The sequence below is a fragment of the Salmo salar genome, chromosome 18 (genome assembly GCF_965601325.2).
Source record: "Salmo salar chromosome 18, fSalSal1, whole genome shotgun sequence".
In the NCBI taxonomy this organism is placed as follows: domain Eukaryota; kingdom Metazoa; phylum Chordata; class Actinopteri; order Salmoniformes; family Salmonidae; genus Salmo; species Salmo salar.
In genome coordinates, this window is record NC_138308.1 from 9238260 (window position 1) to 9255240 (window position 16981).

A 16981-nucleotide genomic window follows, 5' to 3' on the forward strand; every position below is an offset into this window, starting at 1 on the left:
TTAAGTATCAGCTAACCAGAAATGGTAGCAATCTGTCAGTTAATGACAGACATGTTGGTCAAGTTCCCCTGACCAGATGTTGGATGCATCAACCAATGGTTGTGTGCCACGTCAGACTGACAGATTGCTATAACATATGCGATTGGCTTATATGTAAAATACCTATCCAGGCATTGTAAGATCTGGCAGGCGACAGCTGAGCAGAGAAACACGCCCGTTGTCAATCAGTCACAATTTACCCATTTATCACGGTTTTGATGCTCTCTAACACGGCCATAATCTACATAGAGCAACTGAGATCTGATATCTATAGACCTCTAGCTGTTTGGTTACAGTGGACATGATCTTTGATGCTGAAAATGATTTAGACATAGCATTACACTTTAGATGCTGTTTGGTAATTCCTTCTTTTTCTCACTTCTATGAATAGTCAACCAAACTAATACAATCACTTTTAAAAAGACGGTTTTGATTTTGTTTGATAGCTCTGAAAATTGGATTCTGTCCCTTTAAAGGAATTGACCTTTCACTCACTTCCTATTACAACGATTGTACTTCCTGTGTAACTATGCGCATGTGGTAAACAAGAATAAGCATGGATTTTGCGAATAAGTGGAGTAGTTTACTGACAAGTCCAAGCCTTAAACATTTAACAGAAGCAGGCTTCGGCATACCGAAGGAAAAACAACATGCCGCTGTTCAGGACCTAACGAAGGCTCATATTGAGTCGTTTGACCAAGCAGTTTCAGATGGACTGTGTCGTGCTGTACAGGTAGGGGAACTTTCACGTGGGACAGTCAGTGCTGTGTCAGCCGTGCCTCCCCAAGCCACAATGTTGGCCAAACGTATATTTTTTAAATGTCTGTGTCCACTTGCAAGTGGTGCGTTTAGGATTTTGAAAACGCTCCATTATAAAAATAATATTTTGCTCCATGAAGTAATCAAATCAAAGTTTATTTGTCACGTGCTTAGTTACAGGCTCTAACCAATAGTGCAGATAAGGTATTAGGTGAACAATAGGTAGGTAAAGAAATAAAACAGTAAAAAGACAGGCTATATACAGTAGCGAGGCTACATACAGACACCGGTTAGTCAGGCTGATTGAGGTAGTATGTACATGTAAATATGGTTATAGTGACTATGCATATATGATGAACAGAGAGTAGCAGTAGCGTAAAAGAGGGGGTGGTGGGTGGGACACAATGCAGATAGCCCGGTTAGCTAATGTGCGGGAGCACTGGTTGGTCGGCCCAATTGAGGTAGGGGGGGCACACAATGCAAATAGTCCGGGTAGCCATTTGAATACCTGTTCAGGAGTCTTATGGCTTGGGGGTAAAAACTGTTGAAGCCTTTTTGTCCTAGACTTGGCACTCCGGTACCGCTTGCCATGCGGTAGTAGAGAGAACAGTCTGTGGCTGGGGTCTTTGACAATTTTTTTGGGCCTTCCTCTGACACCGCCTGGTGTAGAGGTCCTGGATGGCAGGCAGCTTAGCCCCAGTGATGTACTGGGCCGGTCACACTACCCTCTGTAGTGCCTTGCGGTCAGAGGCCAAGCAATTGCCATACCAGGCAGTGATGCAACCACTCAGGAGCTCTCGACGTTGCAGCTGTAGAACCTTTTGAGGATCTCAGGACCCATGGCAATTTTTTTTAGTTTCCTGAGGGGGAATAGGCTTTGTCGTGCCCTCTTCACGACTGTCTTGATGTGTTTGGACCGTTCTAGTTTGTTGTTGATGTGGAAACTGAGGAACTTGGGGGGCAGTACAAAAAAAATGCATGAAATGTATGCATTCACTACTGTAAGTTGCTCTGGATAAGAGCGTCTGCTAAATGACGTAAATGTTGAAGCTCTCAACCTGCTCCACTACAGCCCCGTCGATGAGAATGGGGACGTGCTCGGTCCTCCTTTTCCTGTAGTCCACAATCATCTCCTTAGACTTGGTTACGTTGAGGGATAGGTTGTTATTCTGGCACCACATGGCCAGGTCTCTGACCTCTTCCCTATAGGCTGTATCATCGTTGTCTGTGATCAGGCCTACCACTGTTGTTGTCTGCAAACTTAGTGATGGTGTTGGAGCCGTGCTCGGCCATGCAGTCGTGGGTGAACAGGGAGTACAGGAGGGGACTGAGCACGCACCCCTGTGGAGCTCCAGTGTTGAGGATCAGCGTGGCAGATGTGTTGCTACCTACCCTCACCACCTGGGGGTGGCCCGCCAGGAAGTCCAGAATCCGGTTGCAGAGGGAGGTGTATAGTCCCAGGATCCTTAGCTTATTGATGAGCTTTGAGGGTACTATGGTGTTGAACGCTGAGCTGTAGTCAATGAATAGCATTCTCACATAATTGTTCCTTTTGTCCAGGTGGGAAAGGGCAGTGTGGAGTGGAATAGAGATTGCATCATCTGTGCATCTGTTTGGGTGGTATGTAAATTGGAGTGGGTCTAGGGTTTCTGGGATAATGGTGTTGATGTGAGCCATTACCAACCTTTCAAAGCACTTCATGGCTACGGACGTGAGTGCTACGGGTCTGTAGTCATTTAGGCAGGTTGCCTTTGTGTTCCTGGGCACAGGGACTATGGTGGTCTGCTTGAAACATGTTGTTATTACACACTCAATCAGGGACATGTTGAAAATGTCAGTGAAGACACCTGACAGTTGGTCAGCACACGTCCTGGTAATCCGTCTGGCCCCGCAGCCTTGTGTATGTTGACCTGTTTAAAGGTCTTACTCACGTCGGCTACGGAGAGCGTGATCACACAGTCGTCCGGAACAGCTAATGCTCTCATGCATGCCTCAGTGTTGCTTGCCTCGAAGCGAGCATAGAAGTGATTTAGCTCGTCTGGTAGGCTCGTGTCACTGGGCAGCTTGCAGCTGTGCTTCCCTTTGTAGTCTGTAATAGTTTTCAAGCCCTGCCACATAAGACCAGCGTCGGTGCCGGTGTAGTATGATTCAATCTTAGCCCTGTATTGACGCTTTGCCTGTTTGATGGTTCGTCACAGGGCATAGCAGGATTTCTTTTAAGCTTCCGGGTTAGAGTCCCGCACCTTAAAAGCGGCATCTCTACCCTTTAGCTCAGTGCGAATGTTGCCTGTAATCCATGGCTTCTGGTTGGGGTATGTACGTACAGTCACTTTGGGGATGACGTCCTTGATGCCCTTATTGATTAAGCCAGTGACTGATGTGGTGTACTCCTCAATGCCATCGGAAGAATCCCAGAACTTGTTCCAGTCTGTGATAGCAAAACAGTCCTGTAGTTTAGCATCTGCTTCATCTGACCACTTTTTTTATAGACCGAGTCACTGGTCATTCCTGCTTTAATTTTTGCTTGTAAGCAGGAATCAGGAGGATAGAGTTGTGGTCGGATTTACCAAATGGAGGGCGAGGGAGAGATTGTACGCGTCTCTGTGTGTGGAGTACAGGTGATCTAGAATTTTTTTTTTCCCCCTCTGGTTGCACATTTAACATGTTGATAGAAATTAGGTAGAACTGATTTAAGTTTCCCTGCGTTAAACTCTTCGGCCACTAGGAGCGCCGCCTCTGTGTGAGTGGTTTCCTGTTTGCTTATTTCCTTATACAGCTCACTGAGTGCGGTCTTAGTGCCAGCATCTATCTGTGGTGGTAAATAAACAGCCACGAAAAGTATAGCTGAAAACTCTCTAGGCAAGTAGTGTGGCCTGCAATTTATCACAATATACTCTACTTCAGGCGAGAAAAATCTACAGAGTTCCTTAGATTTTGTGCACCAGCTGTTGTTTACAAATATGCACAGACCGCCCCCCCCCTCGTCTTACCTGAGTTTGCTGTTCTATCTTGCCGGTGCAGCGTATATCCCGCTAGCTGAATATCCATATCGTCATTCAGCCACGATTCCGTGAAACATAGGATATTACAGTTTTTCATGTCTCGTTGGTAGGATATTCGTGATTGTACCTCGTCTAATTTATTGTCCAATGATTGCACGTTGGCGAGTAGTATTGACGGTAACGTCAGCTTTCCCAGTTGCCTTCTCCGGGTCCTGACCAGGCATCCGGCTCTTTGTCCTCTGTACCTGCGTCGCTTCCTCTTGCAAATAATGGGGTTGTCGGTCCTGTGGGGTGTTTGGAGAATGTCTTGTGCGTTGTCTTTGTTGTAGAAAAAATCTTTGTCTAATCCGAGGTGAGTGATCGCTGTCCTGATATCCAGAAGCTCTTTTTTTGCAGTAAGATACGGTTGCAGAAACATTATGTACAAAATAAGTTACGAAAAAAACACATAATAGCACAATTGGTTGGGCGCCCGTAAAACTGCTGCCATTTCTTCCGGCACAATTTTGTTAATCCAACAACTTGTACGCCGCCATCTTGTCCATTTCAAATCTTGTGTCATTGATTAAGACGGGTGTCATGACATGCGGCACTTTGGGGCAGACCCACCTGTCTCAATCAATGAGAGATTTGAAATTGACAAGGTTAAGGTTGGTTGAAAATGATGTGCTATACAACAGTACCTAACCTGTAACTCACAGTAATGGATACCAACATTTTTAGGTTAACTCGCATTATCTGGTGTAACAATCTGTAACGATGCAGCTACCTGGTTGTAGTTGGTATCTGTCATGCAAAACCATGGGTTTGGAGAGTTCATGTGAAAATGTTTGTTCCATTTCTCCTTTTCAGTCCATCCGTCCCTTGGAGTTTATGTTTAAAAATGACCGGATCAGCCTGGCATTTGTGGAGGCCACCATCTTTAAACCAGTGGTGGGCAAAGGAAGCATCTGCCGGGACCTGAGGGTGTTCCCAGCAGAGTGCAGAGGGAGACGCTGCTCCTACCGGGGAAAGCTTGTGGTAAGCTTGCCTGCAAACCCAACACGTGTCAAATCTGGATTGTACTGTATATGACGTTCAAGACAAGGTCTTTCTACAATCTATCACAAGACTTGCCCATTGTGATGAATTTAAATTTTGTGCTGTGATCCTTCACAGGCAGATGTCAGCTGGTCCGTGAATGGGGTTCCCAAAGGCATCATCAAGCAGTCTCTGGGCCAGTTGCCCATCATGGTGAAGTCTAGGCTGTGTAACCTGCATGGGCTCCCTCCCAAAGAGCTCATTGAGCACCATGAGGAGGCTGAGGTAGGGGAATGGCACTGTTCCTACCGGCAGGGTTTCCTTTAGCCGGTAAAAGCCGGCTTTTGGGCGTAAAAAAATAAATAAAGCCTTTAAATAAAATTGCCATCGGCCAATTTGTCTGGGGGAAGAAAAAAAAAATCCCATTGCGAAATAAGGCTTTTTAGCCTATTCATTGATAAACTGGTATTTCTATGTAAATACATTTGACCGGTCATGCTTGTCGGTCTATGGGTTCATTTGCATAAATCCGTGGAATGAAATTACCACGTGTGCATATTAGTTATTTCTTATCACATGGGCACAGCATGCAGATAGAGCCTTTGAACGGAAAGTCTGTCAGGCGGCACTTTTACAAGCCCAGCCATTGTGCAACGATTCTAAATGCACTCGTGTGTTTAAAAATTGCTAATATTTTTATTTCTCAACTGGTAATTGAAGCGGCCTCTCCATTCGCCATTCAAATGCATAGTCAACAGAAGGCAGGCTTCATCAGCGCGTCACATACCACTTCGCAATGAGCTGGAGGCAGTATACATTTTGAAAACCTATAGCTACTTAATTGTTTGAAACATTAACGTTTTAGTACATATTATGAGGCATGTTTTACCTTGCTTTAAACTATCCTAGACAAAATCTGACAAAATCCGTGAAGGCAGTTATTTCATAAAGACTTCCATATGCCATTAAAACCATTAGCCTAATTCTCATTTTCTATTCGTTTTCAACTATCTTTCATTGTCCAGTAGCCAAATGCATTACTGCGCTGCTAATGTTTAAAAATGTTGATAAACTATTATTTCTTAACTAAACGTTCTGATCTGATGCATCAGATGTATTGCTTTTTAACGTTTAATTCTTTTCATGTAGCCTAGGCCTACTGGTTGTGTGAATTTGTTATATTGTCCCTGAGTCCGTTTGGGCTATTTCTTTCTAGACAAGCTGACCAATAGAATATGTAAACTTTTCTTCTATGGGGATAGTAGATTAACATAGGCTCATAGGTTGCACCTTCTGAAGGCTAGGTGAAGCTTTCCCTAAGTAAATTGACAAAATGATATAGCCTAATTAGCCTACTAAATACAATCATTCAAAATAGGTTACTAAAGCATGATTTGGCCACAGAGGATCGTTAGCTTCCTCTAGCTTTAAAAAAAAAAAAAAAGCTAGGGGAAGCTGTAAAGAGAAGACAAAAGACTAATCTCTTTTAGTTATCAAAATGATCAGCCATGTCCTTGGTGAGTGCTCACTGCACTGAGCATATTCACTCGTTAACATTGTTGGGTCAGTGCCACTGTTTTTTTCTGTCCAAAGAAAGCTGAGTTATATTATTAGCCTAAATTATGACTATTCAGTCTACTTATCACATTATGAATAGTAGGCCTGCAAATGCCATGATACGTGGAATGCTTTATTAAAAGGGGCATTTTTAACTTCACGTTCTCTGGGTGGCCACCTTAGTCAGGTTATGTACCCATTGCATATATGTCCGTTAAATGAAAATGCTGCCGATCAAATGTCCTGCACCACATTTTCATAACGGAAAACCCTGATCTGTGGGAACCAGTCAATCTGATCATTTATGCTTCGATGCAAAAATCAAGGCACATTTTTATGCTTTTACACTTACGTTTTACAGTTTGCATGCGTCTTTACATTTCTTTAGATTCAATCTCTCTTTCTCTCCATCCTCAATGAAACAGGAAATGGGTGGTTATTTTATTGTGAATGGGAACGAGAAGGTTATTCGCATGCTGATCATGCCAAGGAGGAACTACCCTATCGCTATGTCAAGGCCGAAGTGGAAGAACAGAGGCCAGGGATACACTCAGTATGGTACGCAAGGCAGTTAATGTACAGTATGTGGAGGGTGTTAATGTACAAGCCGAACATTGCATTGTTGGAGCAGTTGAGACCCATGGCCTACTATAAGTAGCCTAACATTGATTATTGCAGTCCTATCGCCTTGATGCAGACAAACGCTAAAGCTATTCTTTGTCTGTCTCCCCAGGTATCTCAATGCACTGTGTGAAGGAGGAGCACACCGCTATCAATATGAACCTGCATTACCTGGACAACGGGACTGTGATGCTCAACTTCATATACCAGAAAGAGCTCTTCTTCCTCCCCCTGGGCTTTGCACTAAAGGTGAGATGGAGCAGTGATATTTGGAATAGGAACTTGCATGTGACATTAAAGTCTGTCCATTAGGTTTTTATGCATGCGACACATAAGAATGTTATGAGAATTGGGCCATATGGCCTATACTGTATGAAATTAAGGTATATATTTAAAATTTTAACCACATTGCCGTTCTGTTTTGGCCAGGCTCTAGTGGACTTCACAGACTTCCAGATTTACCAGGAGCTGATCAAAGGTCGTGAGGCGAACTCCTTCTACAAGAGCTGTGTGTCTGAGATGCTGCGACTCGTCATGGAGGAGGGCTGCATCACCCGCGGCAAGGTGCTCAACTACCTGGGCGAGCGCTTCCGGGTCAAGATGAACCTGCCAGAGTGGTACACCCACGAACAGTGTGCCAACTACCTGCTAGAGTAAGTGTTTGTGTGTGTTAGTAATAACTTCACCATGCTCAAAGTGATATTCAATGTCTGCTTCTTTTTTTTTTTACCCATCTACCAATAGGTGCCCTTCTTTGCAAGGCATTGGAAAACCTCCCTGGTCTTTACAGTTGAATCTGTGTTTGAAATTCACGGCTCGACTGAGGGACCTTACAATTATCTGTATGTGTGGGGTACAGAGATGAGGTAGTCATTCAAAAAGTAATGCAGTCCATGCAACTTATGTGACTTGTTAAGCAAATGTTTACTCTTGAACTTATTTAGGCTTGCCATAACAAAGGGGTTGAATTCTTATTGACTCAAGACATTTCGGCTTTTCATTTTTAATTGAGTTATCCACATTTCTAAAGACATTGACCGGGTCAGCTCTAGCAGGGCAGAAATTTGATGAACCGAATTGTTGGAAAGGTGCCATCCTATGACGGTGCCACGTTGAACGTCACTGAGCTCTTCAGTATGTGCCATTCTACCTCCAATGTTTGTCTATGGTGATTGCATGGCTGTGTGCTCGATTTTTATACACCTGTCCGCCACTGGTGTAGCTGAAATGGCCGAATACACTAATTTGAAAGGGTGTCCACATACCGTGGCCATGGAGTGAATGCCTATAGCAGATACTTTTATTCAAAGTGACTTAGTCATGAGTGGATATATTTAATTTTTGTTGGTGTATGGGTTGTACTTGGAATCTAACCAACTATCCTGACGTTGCAAGCACCGTGCTCTACCAACACACGCACACACTCTTTATGGAATGTGTTCTCTCTGTTCAGCCAGTGCATCTGTATCCACCTGAAGTCGGATGTGGAGAAGTTCTACCTGCTGTGTCTGATGACGCGGAAGCTGTTCACGTTTGCCAAGCAGGAGTGTATGGAGGAGAACCCGGACAGTCTGATGTGTCAGGAGGTGCTCACGCCAGGACGGCTTTACCTAATGTTTCTCAAGGTCAGTTCAGACATCAGGACAGCTCTGCACTCTACTACTGACAAATGATGAACAGTTCTGGATCCGACATATTGGTGAATCAAAAACTATTTATTGTGAATATACTACAACATTTTGGGGAACCGAAGTTGTCATGTTTGGCATGTGTAATGTAAAAACACCACAACATTTTCAGGCCAGAATGCTAGCAGTGTAACCTTGACTGTAAGGCCTTGGTATTAAATCACACTCTAGTTCTCCTCCAGGTCATATAATTACTCTGTAGGATGTGTGTTAACCATTTGCAATGTGATGATAGGAGAAGATGGCTGCCTGGATGGTGTCTGTGAAACTGGCTATGGACAAGAGGGCCCATAGGCTGACTGGTGGGGTGAGCTCTGATAATCTGGTGAAGATGTTCAACATGGGCTCTGATGTTACCCATCCCTTTGAGTATCTGCTAGCCACTGGGAATCTCACTTCAAAGACGGGTATGCTGTGATACAAAACATTCTACTTATTTGTCATTACAACGTATCCACTGTTCTATTTTTCTCCCGGTGTTTTACTTTGAGTTATGCAGATATACATGACGTGTAAGTTACCTAGAAACACATGCTGGTCCTGACATTCTGTTCCTCTTCCCTCCTGCCGTCAGGTCTGGGCATGCTCCAGAACACGGGACTGTGTGTGGTGGCCGACAAGCTCAACTTCATCCGCTACCTGTCCCACTTCCGCTGCGTGCACAGAGGGGCAGCCTTTGCCAAGATGAGGACCACCTCCGTACGTCGTCTGCTGCCCGAGTCCTGGGGCTTCCTGTGCCCCGTGCACACCCCCGACGGAGAGCCCTGCGGCCTCATGAACCACATGACGGCCCACTGTGAAATCATAGCCCCGGCCCTGCCCACCACCACCCTCCCTGCCCTGCTCTGCTCCCTCGGTGAGTACAGACAAACCTGGGAATTGTGAATGTATAGCTAGCTGCCTCGCTATGGCGTCCTCCATGTCGTAGCCCGTGTTGGAGATCAGAGACGATGCTGTTGTTTCCAATGGGGTAGTTGTACATGACAAACACTGAACATGTGTCCAAAGTAAAACACAAAGGCCTGGGATTCAACGTGACAGGATATCCAAGGTTATGTCACTCACTGTGATTAGCATGCAGCTGGAACCTATTGGGTCCTAAGGTTTATTCGTACATACTGTGTGTCGATGTGTGAAAATGCTCAGTCATTTATATGCGATTGTGTTGTCCCATCATTCTCCTCCAGGTGTGACTCCTGTGGATGGTTCTCCTGGCAAGGCCTACACTGACTGCTATCCTGTGCTCCTGGATGGTGCCATGGTGGGTTGGGTAGAGACTGAGCTGGCCCCCTTCCTCGCAGACTCCCTCCGCAGGTTCAAGGTAAGGCAGGGCATCTTCTAACCATCTGCAGTTATAACATGGGTTTGATCATCACTCACTTATGTAATAGATAATTCATCACACATGAATAGTGGCAGCTAGTTGTGTTTTTCTGCCTCTTACTCATTCTTGTTCATGCCACTCTCTTGCAGGTGTTGAAGGAGAAGAAGATCCCTCCCTGGACTGAGATAGTTCTGGTTCCCCAGACCAGCAAGGCCAGCATGTACCCAGGCCTGTACCTCTTCACCACCCCCTGCCGCATGGTGCGGCCTGTCCGCAACCTGGCCCTGGGCCAGCAGGAACTGATCGGCACCTTTGAACAGGTACTACAGTCGCAAGCTGCTTAAAATCTCTCAATTCCTGGGCATCCTTAGTAAACCCCCTAGATACTAATCGTAGCCTCTGGGACAAGAAGGAATGCTTTCAAACTAGTTTTCAAGCTGAGGGTATTGTCAGTGATTCTTTGTTTTGTCAACTCTAGGACAGTCATTACAGTAATTGTTGGAAGTTGTTTCTTGAGTTTGGTTTGTAGTGTCATGTCAGTACCTAGTTACTTGTAGATGGTTAGTCTGACCGTGCCTTCAGAAAGTATTCATACCACTTGACTTATTACACATTTTGTTGTAATAAAAAAAAAAAAGAATCTCACCCATCTACACACAATACCCCACAATGACAGTGATTTTTTTTAAATAAATGTTTGCAAATATATTAAATGAAATACAGAAATATCACATTTACATAAGAATTCACACCCCTGAGTCATACATGTTAGAATCACCTAACATTTATTGAATCAGCTTTTAAGTCTCTCTTAGAGCTTTGCACGTCTGGATTGTACAATATTTGTTCTTTTTTAAATTCTTCAATCTCTATGAAGTTGGTGGTTGATCATTTTTAGACAGACATTTTCAAATCTTGCCATAGATTTTCAAACAGATTTAAGTCAAAACTCTAACTAGTCCACTCAGGAACAGTAATGTTGTCTTGGTAAGCAACTCCAGTGTATATTTGGCCTTGTGTTTTAGGTTATTGTCCTGCTGAAAGGTGAATTTGTCTCCGTGTTTGTTGGAAAGTAGACAACCAGGTTTTCCTATAGGATTTTGCCTGTGCTTAGCTCTAGTCCATTTCTTTTTATCCTAAAAACAACTCCCTAGTCCTTGCCGATGACAAGCATACCCATAACATGATGCAGCCACCACCATGCTTAAAAATATAAGGTGGTACTTAGTGATGTGTTGTGTTAGATTTTTTCCCAAACATAATGCTTTGTATGTAGGACATTAAGTTAATTTCTTTACCAATCGTTTTGCACTCTTACTTTAGTGCCTTATTGCAAACATGATGCATGTTTTGGAATGTGTTTATTCTGTACAGGCTTCCATCTTTTCACTCTGTCATTTAGGTTAGTATTGTGGAGTAACTATAATGTTGATCCATCCTCAGTTTTCTCCTACCACAGCCATTAAACTCTGTTTTACAGTAACCATTGGCCACGTGGTGAAATCCCTGAATGGTTTCCTTCCTCACCGGCAGCTGAGTTAGGAAGGAGGCCTGTTTCTTTGTAGGGACTGGGTGTATTGATACACCATCCAAAGTGTAAATAATAACTAAACTATGCTCATATTCAGTGTCTGCTTTTAAAAAGAATACAGTGCTTTCGGGGAAAGTATTCAGACCCCTTGACATTTTCCATGTTTCGTTAAAGCCTTATTCTAAAATGGATAGTTTTTCCCCCCCTCAATCTACATACAATACCCCATAATGACAAAGCAAAAACAGGCTTTTAGAAATGTTTGCTAATTTATATATTTTTTAAATGAAATCAATTTACATAGGTATTCAGACCCTTTACTTTTGTTGAAGCACCTTTGGCAGCGACGACAGTCTCGAGTCTTCTTGGGTATGACGCTACAAGCTTGGCACACCTGAATTTGGGGAGTTTCTCCTATTCTTCTCTGCAAATCATCTCAAGCTCTATCACAGGGCTGCCCAACCCTCTTCCTGGAGATATACTGTCCTGTAGGTTTTCATTACAACCCTAGTTTAGCATATCTGATTCAGCGAGTTAAGGTCTTGTTGAGCAGCTAATAAGTAGAATCAGGTGTGTTAAATTAGGTTTGGACTGAAAACCCGGTAGATCTCCAGGAAGAGGGTTGGGCAGCCCTGCTCGATCAGGTTGAATGGGGAGCATTGCTGCACAGCTATGTTCAGGTCTCTCCAGAGATGTTTGATTGGGATAAAGTCCAGGCTCTGGCTGGGCCACTCAAGGATATTGAGACTTGTCCCGAAGCCACTCCTGCATTGTCTTGGCTGTGTGCTTAGGGTCGTTGTTCTGTTGGAAGGTGAACCTTCACCCCAGTCTGAGGTCCTGAGAGCTCTGGAGCAGGTTTTCATCAAGGATCTCTGTACTTTACTCCGTTCATCTTTCCTTCGACCACATGGCTTGGTTTTTGCTCTGATGGGTACTGTCAACTGTGGGACATTACAGACAGGTGTGTGCCTTTCCAAATCATGTCCAGTCAATTGAATTTACCACAGGTGGCCTCCAATGAAGTTGTAGAAAGGATGATGAATGGAAACAGGAGGCACCTGAGCTCAATTTTGATTCTCATAGCAAAGGGTCTGAATACTTACAGTACCTGTCAAGTTTCTACACACCTACTCATTCAAGGGTTTTTCTTTATTTTTAGAAAAAATTTACATTGTAGAATAATAGTGAAGAAATCAAAACGTTGAAATAACTTCTATAGAGTTATTTTTTGGTTATGTAGTAACCAAAAAAGTGTTTAAACAAATCAAAATATATTTTGAGATTCTTCAAAGTAGCCACACTTTGCCTTGATGACAGCTTTGCACACTCTTGGCATTCTCTCAACCTGCTTCATGAGGTAGTCACCTGGAATTTATTTCAATTAACAGGTGTGCCTTGTTAAAAGGTAATTTGTGGAATTTCTTTCCTTAATGCGTTTTGAGCCAATCAATTGTGTTGTGACAAGGTAGGGGTGGTATACAGAAGATGGCCCTATTTGATAAAAGCCCATGTCCATATTATGGCAAGAACAGCACAAATAAGCAAAGAGAAACGACAGTCCATTACTTTAAGACATGAAGGTCAGTCAATCACCAAAAATGTGAAGACCTTTGAAAGTTTCTATAAGTGCAGTCACAAAAACCATCAGGCGCTATGATGAAATTGGCTCTCATGAGGACCGCCACAGGAAAGGAAAGACCCAGTTACCTCTGCTGCAGAGGATAAGTTCATTGGTGTTAACTGCACCTCAGATTGCAACCCAAAAAAATGCTTGACAGAATTCAAGTAACAGACACATCTCAAATTCAACTGCATAAGCTGTCCTTATGCAGGACGCAACGCGGAGAGCCTGGATACAGCCCTTAACCATGGGATATTGGCAATATACCACAAACCCCTAGGTGCCTTATTGCTATTATAAGCTGGTTACAAATGTAATTAGAGCATTAAAGAAACGTTTTGGCATACCTGTGGTATACGGTCTGATGTACCTCAGCGTTCAGCCAATCAGCATTCAGGGCTCGAACTACCCAGTTTATAATCCCATTTATGCACCCAAATCTACAGTATGCTGTGACGTTTGCTTCTTGTGTGGACAGTTAGAGACAGTACCTTATTCTGTTTGAGGAAACATTTGTGAATAAAGCTTCTCTCTCCTGTTTGACAGCTCTACATCAACGTGGGCATCAGTGAGGATGAGATCGAGCCGGGTGTGACCACCCACCAGGAGCTCTTCCTCCACAGCATGCTGAGCGTGGTGGCTAACTTCATCCCTTACTCGGACCACAACCAGAGTCCCAGGAACATGTACCAGTGCCAGATGGGTAAGGCTGCACCAAGTTTTCAGAAGCAGGCATCACTGGTGTTTTCTGAGTTCAGTTACCCTTAGATACCTTTTTTTTATTTGAGTGTTTTTAGCTAATTCCTGTAACTCATCTTCTCCTCCACAGGTAAACAGACAATGGGCTTCCCCCTCCACTCGTTCCAGGACCGCTCGGACAACAAGCTGTACCGCCTTCAGACGCCTCAGAGCCCTCTGGTCAGGCCTGTCATGTACGACCACTACAACATGGACAACTACCCCATCGGCACCAACGCCATTGTCGCTGTGATCTCCTACACTGGCTACGACATGGAGGACGCCATGGTGAGACAGCTAGCTATACATAAATTCACTTTTTATTTACCCATTGGCTGATTTCACTGTACCAGGTGTGTGTAGAATACATGTATAAGGTGTGTGTGTGTGTGTGTGCATGCGTAAGTGTTCTATTTTAATTCTGTTTGCGCCTAGATCCTGAACAAGTCGTCATGGGAAAGGGGCTTTGGTCATGGCTGTGTTTACAAGACTGAGCTGGTAGACCTGGCAGAGAAGATGAAGGGCGAGGACAACCTGGTGTTTGGGGTCAAACCCGGTGACCCCAAGGTAATGGACAAACTGGACACTGATGGGCTGCCCTACATCGGCGCAGTGCTACAACATGGAGACCCCTTCTACAGCTACATCAACCTCAACACCGGGCAGAGCTTTGTCAACTTTTACAAGTGAGTTATCCAGTTTGGCCTAATGTTCTTTCCATTGTCATACCATAGTGTTGACTATTTATTTCTCTACTCTATGGTGATGAGTTGGCCAGATGCAGCGGCTAATGCAATTTAAAACCTGCTGTCTTTCCCTCGCTTTCGTAGGAGTCAAGAAAGCTGTGTAGTAGACAACATCAAGGTGTGCAGCAACGACGTTGGCTCGGGCCGCTTCAAGCGCGTCTGCATCACCGTGCGAGTGCCCCGTAACCCCACCATCGGGGACAAGTTCGCCAGCCGCCACGGGCAGAAGGGCATCCTGAGCCGCCTGTGGCCTGCCGAGGACATGCCCTTCACAGAGAGCGGCATGACCCCCGACATTCTGTTCAACCCTCACGGCTTCCCTTCCCGCATGACCATCGGCATGCTCATCGAGAGCATGGCCGGCAAGTCGGGCGCCCTCCACGGCCTGTGCCACGACGCCACTCCCTTCACTTTCTCCGAGGAGAACTCGGCACTGGAGCATTTTGGGGACATGTTGCGCGCTGCCGGCTACAACCACTACGGCACCGAGCGCCTCTACAGCGGCCTCAGCGGCCTGGAGCTAGAGGCGGACATCTTCATCGGCGTGGTCTACTACCAGAGGCTGCGTCACATGGTCTCCGACAAGTTCCAGGTGAGGACCACTGGCGCGCGGGACAAGGTGACCAACCAGCCGGTGGGCGGAAGGAACATCCAGGGGGGCATCCGCTTCGGGGAGATGGAGCGCGACGCCCTGCTGGCCCACGGGACCTCCTTCCTGCTCCACGACCGCCTCTTCAACTGCTCTGACCGCTCTGTGGCACAGGTGTGTGTGGACTGTGGTAGCCTACTGTCCCCTCTACTGGAGAAACCACCACCCTACTGGTCGGCCACACGCCACCGCAAGACTGTCTGCCTCCTCTGCGGCAAGAGTGACTCCATCGATACGGTGTCTGTGCCATACGTCTTCCGCTACTTTGTTGCCGAGCTGGCGGCGATGAACATCAAAATCAAATTGGACGTGAAGTGAATTCAATGTGAAGTTTGTTCAGTCTACCCACCAGCCACAGACAGTGCTATATTGTGCACAGGAAGTTTGTCTTCTCCCGTGTTTGACTGGGAGTGGTCAGATACTAAAGCCTTTAATATAAAACATAAGGCCTATCTCCAAATGTAATCTGTCACATGTAAAAGCAAAAAATATGATTGCAAAGAACTTACTGGAGTTTACACAATTACCTGAACTACAAAGCCATACTGATCATCAGAATGGCCAAGTGCTTGAGAGGTTTCCCCTCTTGTTGTCCAGAATGGACTCTACCTATCATAAGTTATGGCTGAATTGAGACTTGGGTCAAGGATAGATAGAATTTTCCAAAAATGTTCAGAAGTTACAAAGATATTGTACAGTAACTGTCTAACATATACTGATTTACAAAACAATATTGTGTATTTAGAGTGAAATCCTCTTAAGAAAATACATTGTGATGGTGTACATTGAGCATGAGACAAAGTCGATTGTGACTACTAGGTAATAAAAGGAGTTTTGTCAATGACTAACTACACTTTACTCTTCAGAATGACAATCAATACACATTCAAGTTGTTCCTGTCATAACCAGCACCTTGAAGGAGACAATGTTGTGCACAGGGCTTTAGCTTCTTATGTCCTGTTTTTTATACCTACCAGAAGATGCTGGTGGGAGGAGCTGCAGGAGGACAGGCTCATTGTAATGGCTGGAATGGAATCAATGGAACGAAGTGTTTCCATGGGTTTGATTCCGTTCCAGCCATTTACAATGAGCCGCTCCTCCCACCAGCCCACTGCTACCTACCTCCCCCAACAGATAAAATATATTATACATTTGACTACATTAAGAGTAGACAATGAACAATGCAATAGGCCACGTCATTCGGTATGTAAACAATTATTACACCCTTTCTCCCACATTGAAGATGAAAGAAAAGCTGTTGATTTGATTTTCACAATTCCCTTTACAAGAAACCCATGTCATTAATGCAGGCCTTTGGAAACAATCTTCATTTACAGTACATTCGGAAAGTATTCAGACCCCTTGACTATTTCCACATTTTGTTACGTTAAAGCCTTATTGCAACATTAATTAAAATGGGTTTTTACCCCAATCTACGCACAATACCACATAATAACAAAGCAAAAACAGTTTTTTTGAATTTTTGCAAATGTATTCAAAATAAATGTAATCACATTGACATAAGTATTCAGATCCTTTACTCAGTACTTTGTTGAAGCACCTTTTGCAGCGATTACAGCCTTGAGTCTTGGGTATAACGGTACAAGCTTGGCACACCTATATTTGGGGAGTTTCTCCCATTCTTCTCTGCAGCTCCTCGCAACCTCTGTCAGGTTGGAGGGGGAG

General features: G+C 44.5%; 1 protein-coding gene across 1 annotated transcript; it reads left to right on the forward strand.

Annotated features, from left to right (window-relative positions):
• The first annotated feature begins 527 nt into the window (after positions 1-527).
• Positions 528-16153, forward strand: polr1b (RNA polymerase I subunit B). Its single transcript, XM_014154234.3, has 15 exons — positions 528-772; positions 4653-4820; positions 4959-5105; positions 6803-6935; positions 7111-7247; positions 7428-7651; positions 8452-8623; positions 8922-9093; positions 9261-9542; positions 9874-10007; positions 10160-10330; positions 13709-13865; positions 13992-14188; positions 14336-14586; positions 14731-16153. The coding sequence occupies exons 1-15, from the start codon at positions 596-598 to the stop codon at positions 15611-15613; spliced, it is 3405 nt and encodes a 1134-aa protein (XP_014009709.1). The 5' UTR covers positions 528-595; the 3' UTR covers positions 15614-16153.
• The last annotated feature ends 828 nt before the right edge of the window (positions 16154-16981 follow it).

Excerpts from the sequence above, each read along its gene's own strand:
- polr1b (XM_014154234.3), top strand. The coding sequence starts at position 596 with ATGGATTTTGCGAATAAGTGGAGTAGTTTACTGACAAGTCCAAGCCTT. Across the intron at positions 7,248-7,427 it reads CCCTGGGCTTTGCACTAAAG|GCTCTAGTGGACTTCACAGA; the intron begins GTGAGATGGAGC and ends TGTTTTGGCCAG. Across the intron at positions 13,866-13,991 it reads CATGTACCAGTGCCAGATGG|GTAAACAGACAATGGGCTTC; the intron begins GTAAGGCTGCAC and ends TCTCCTCCACAG.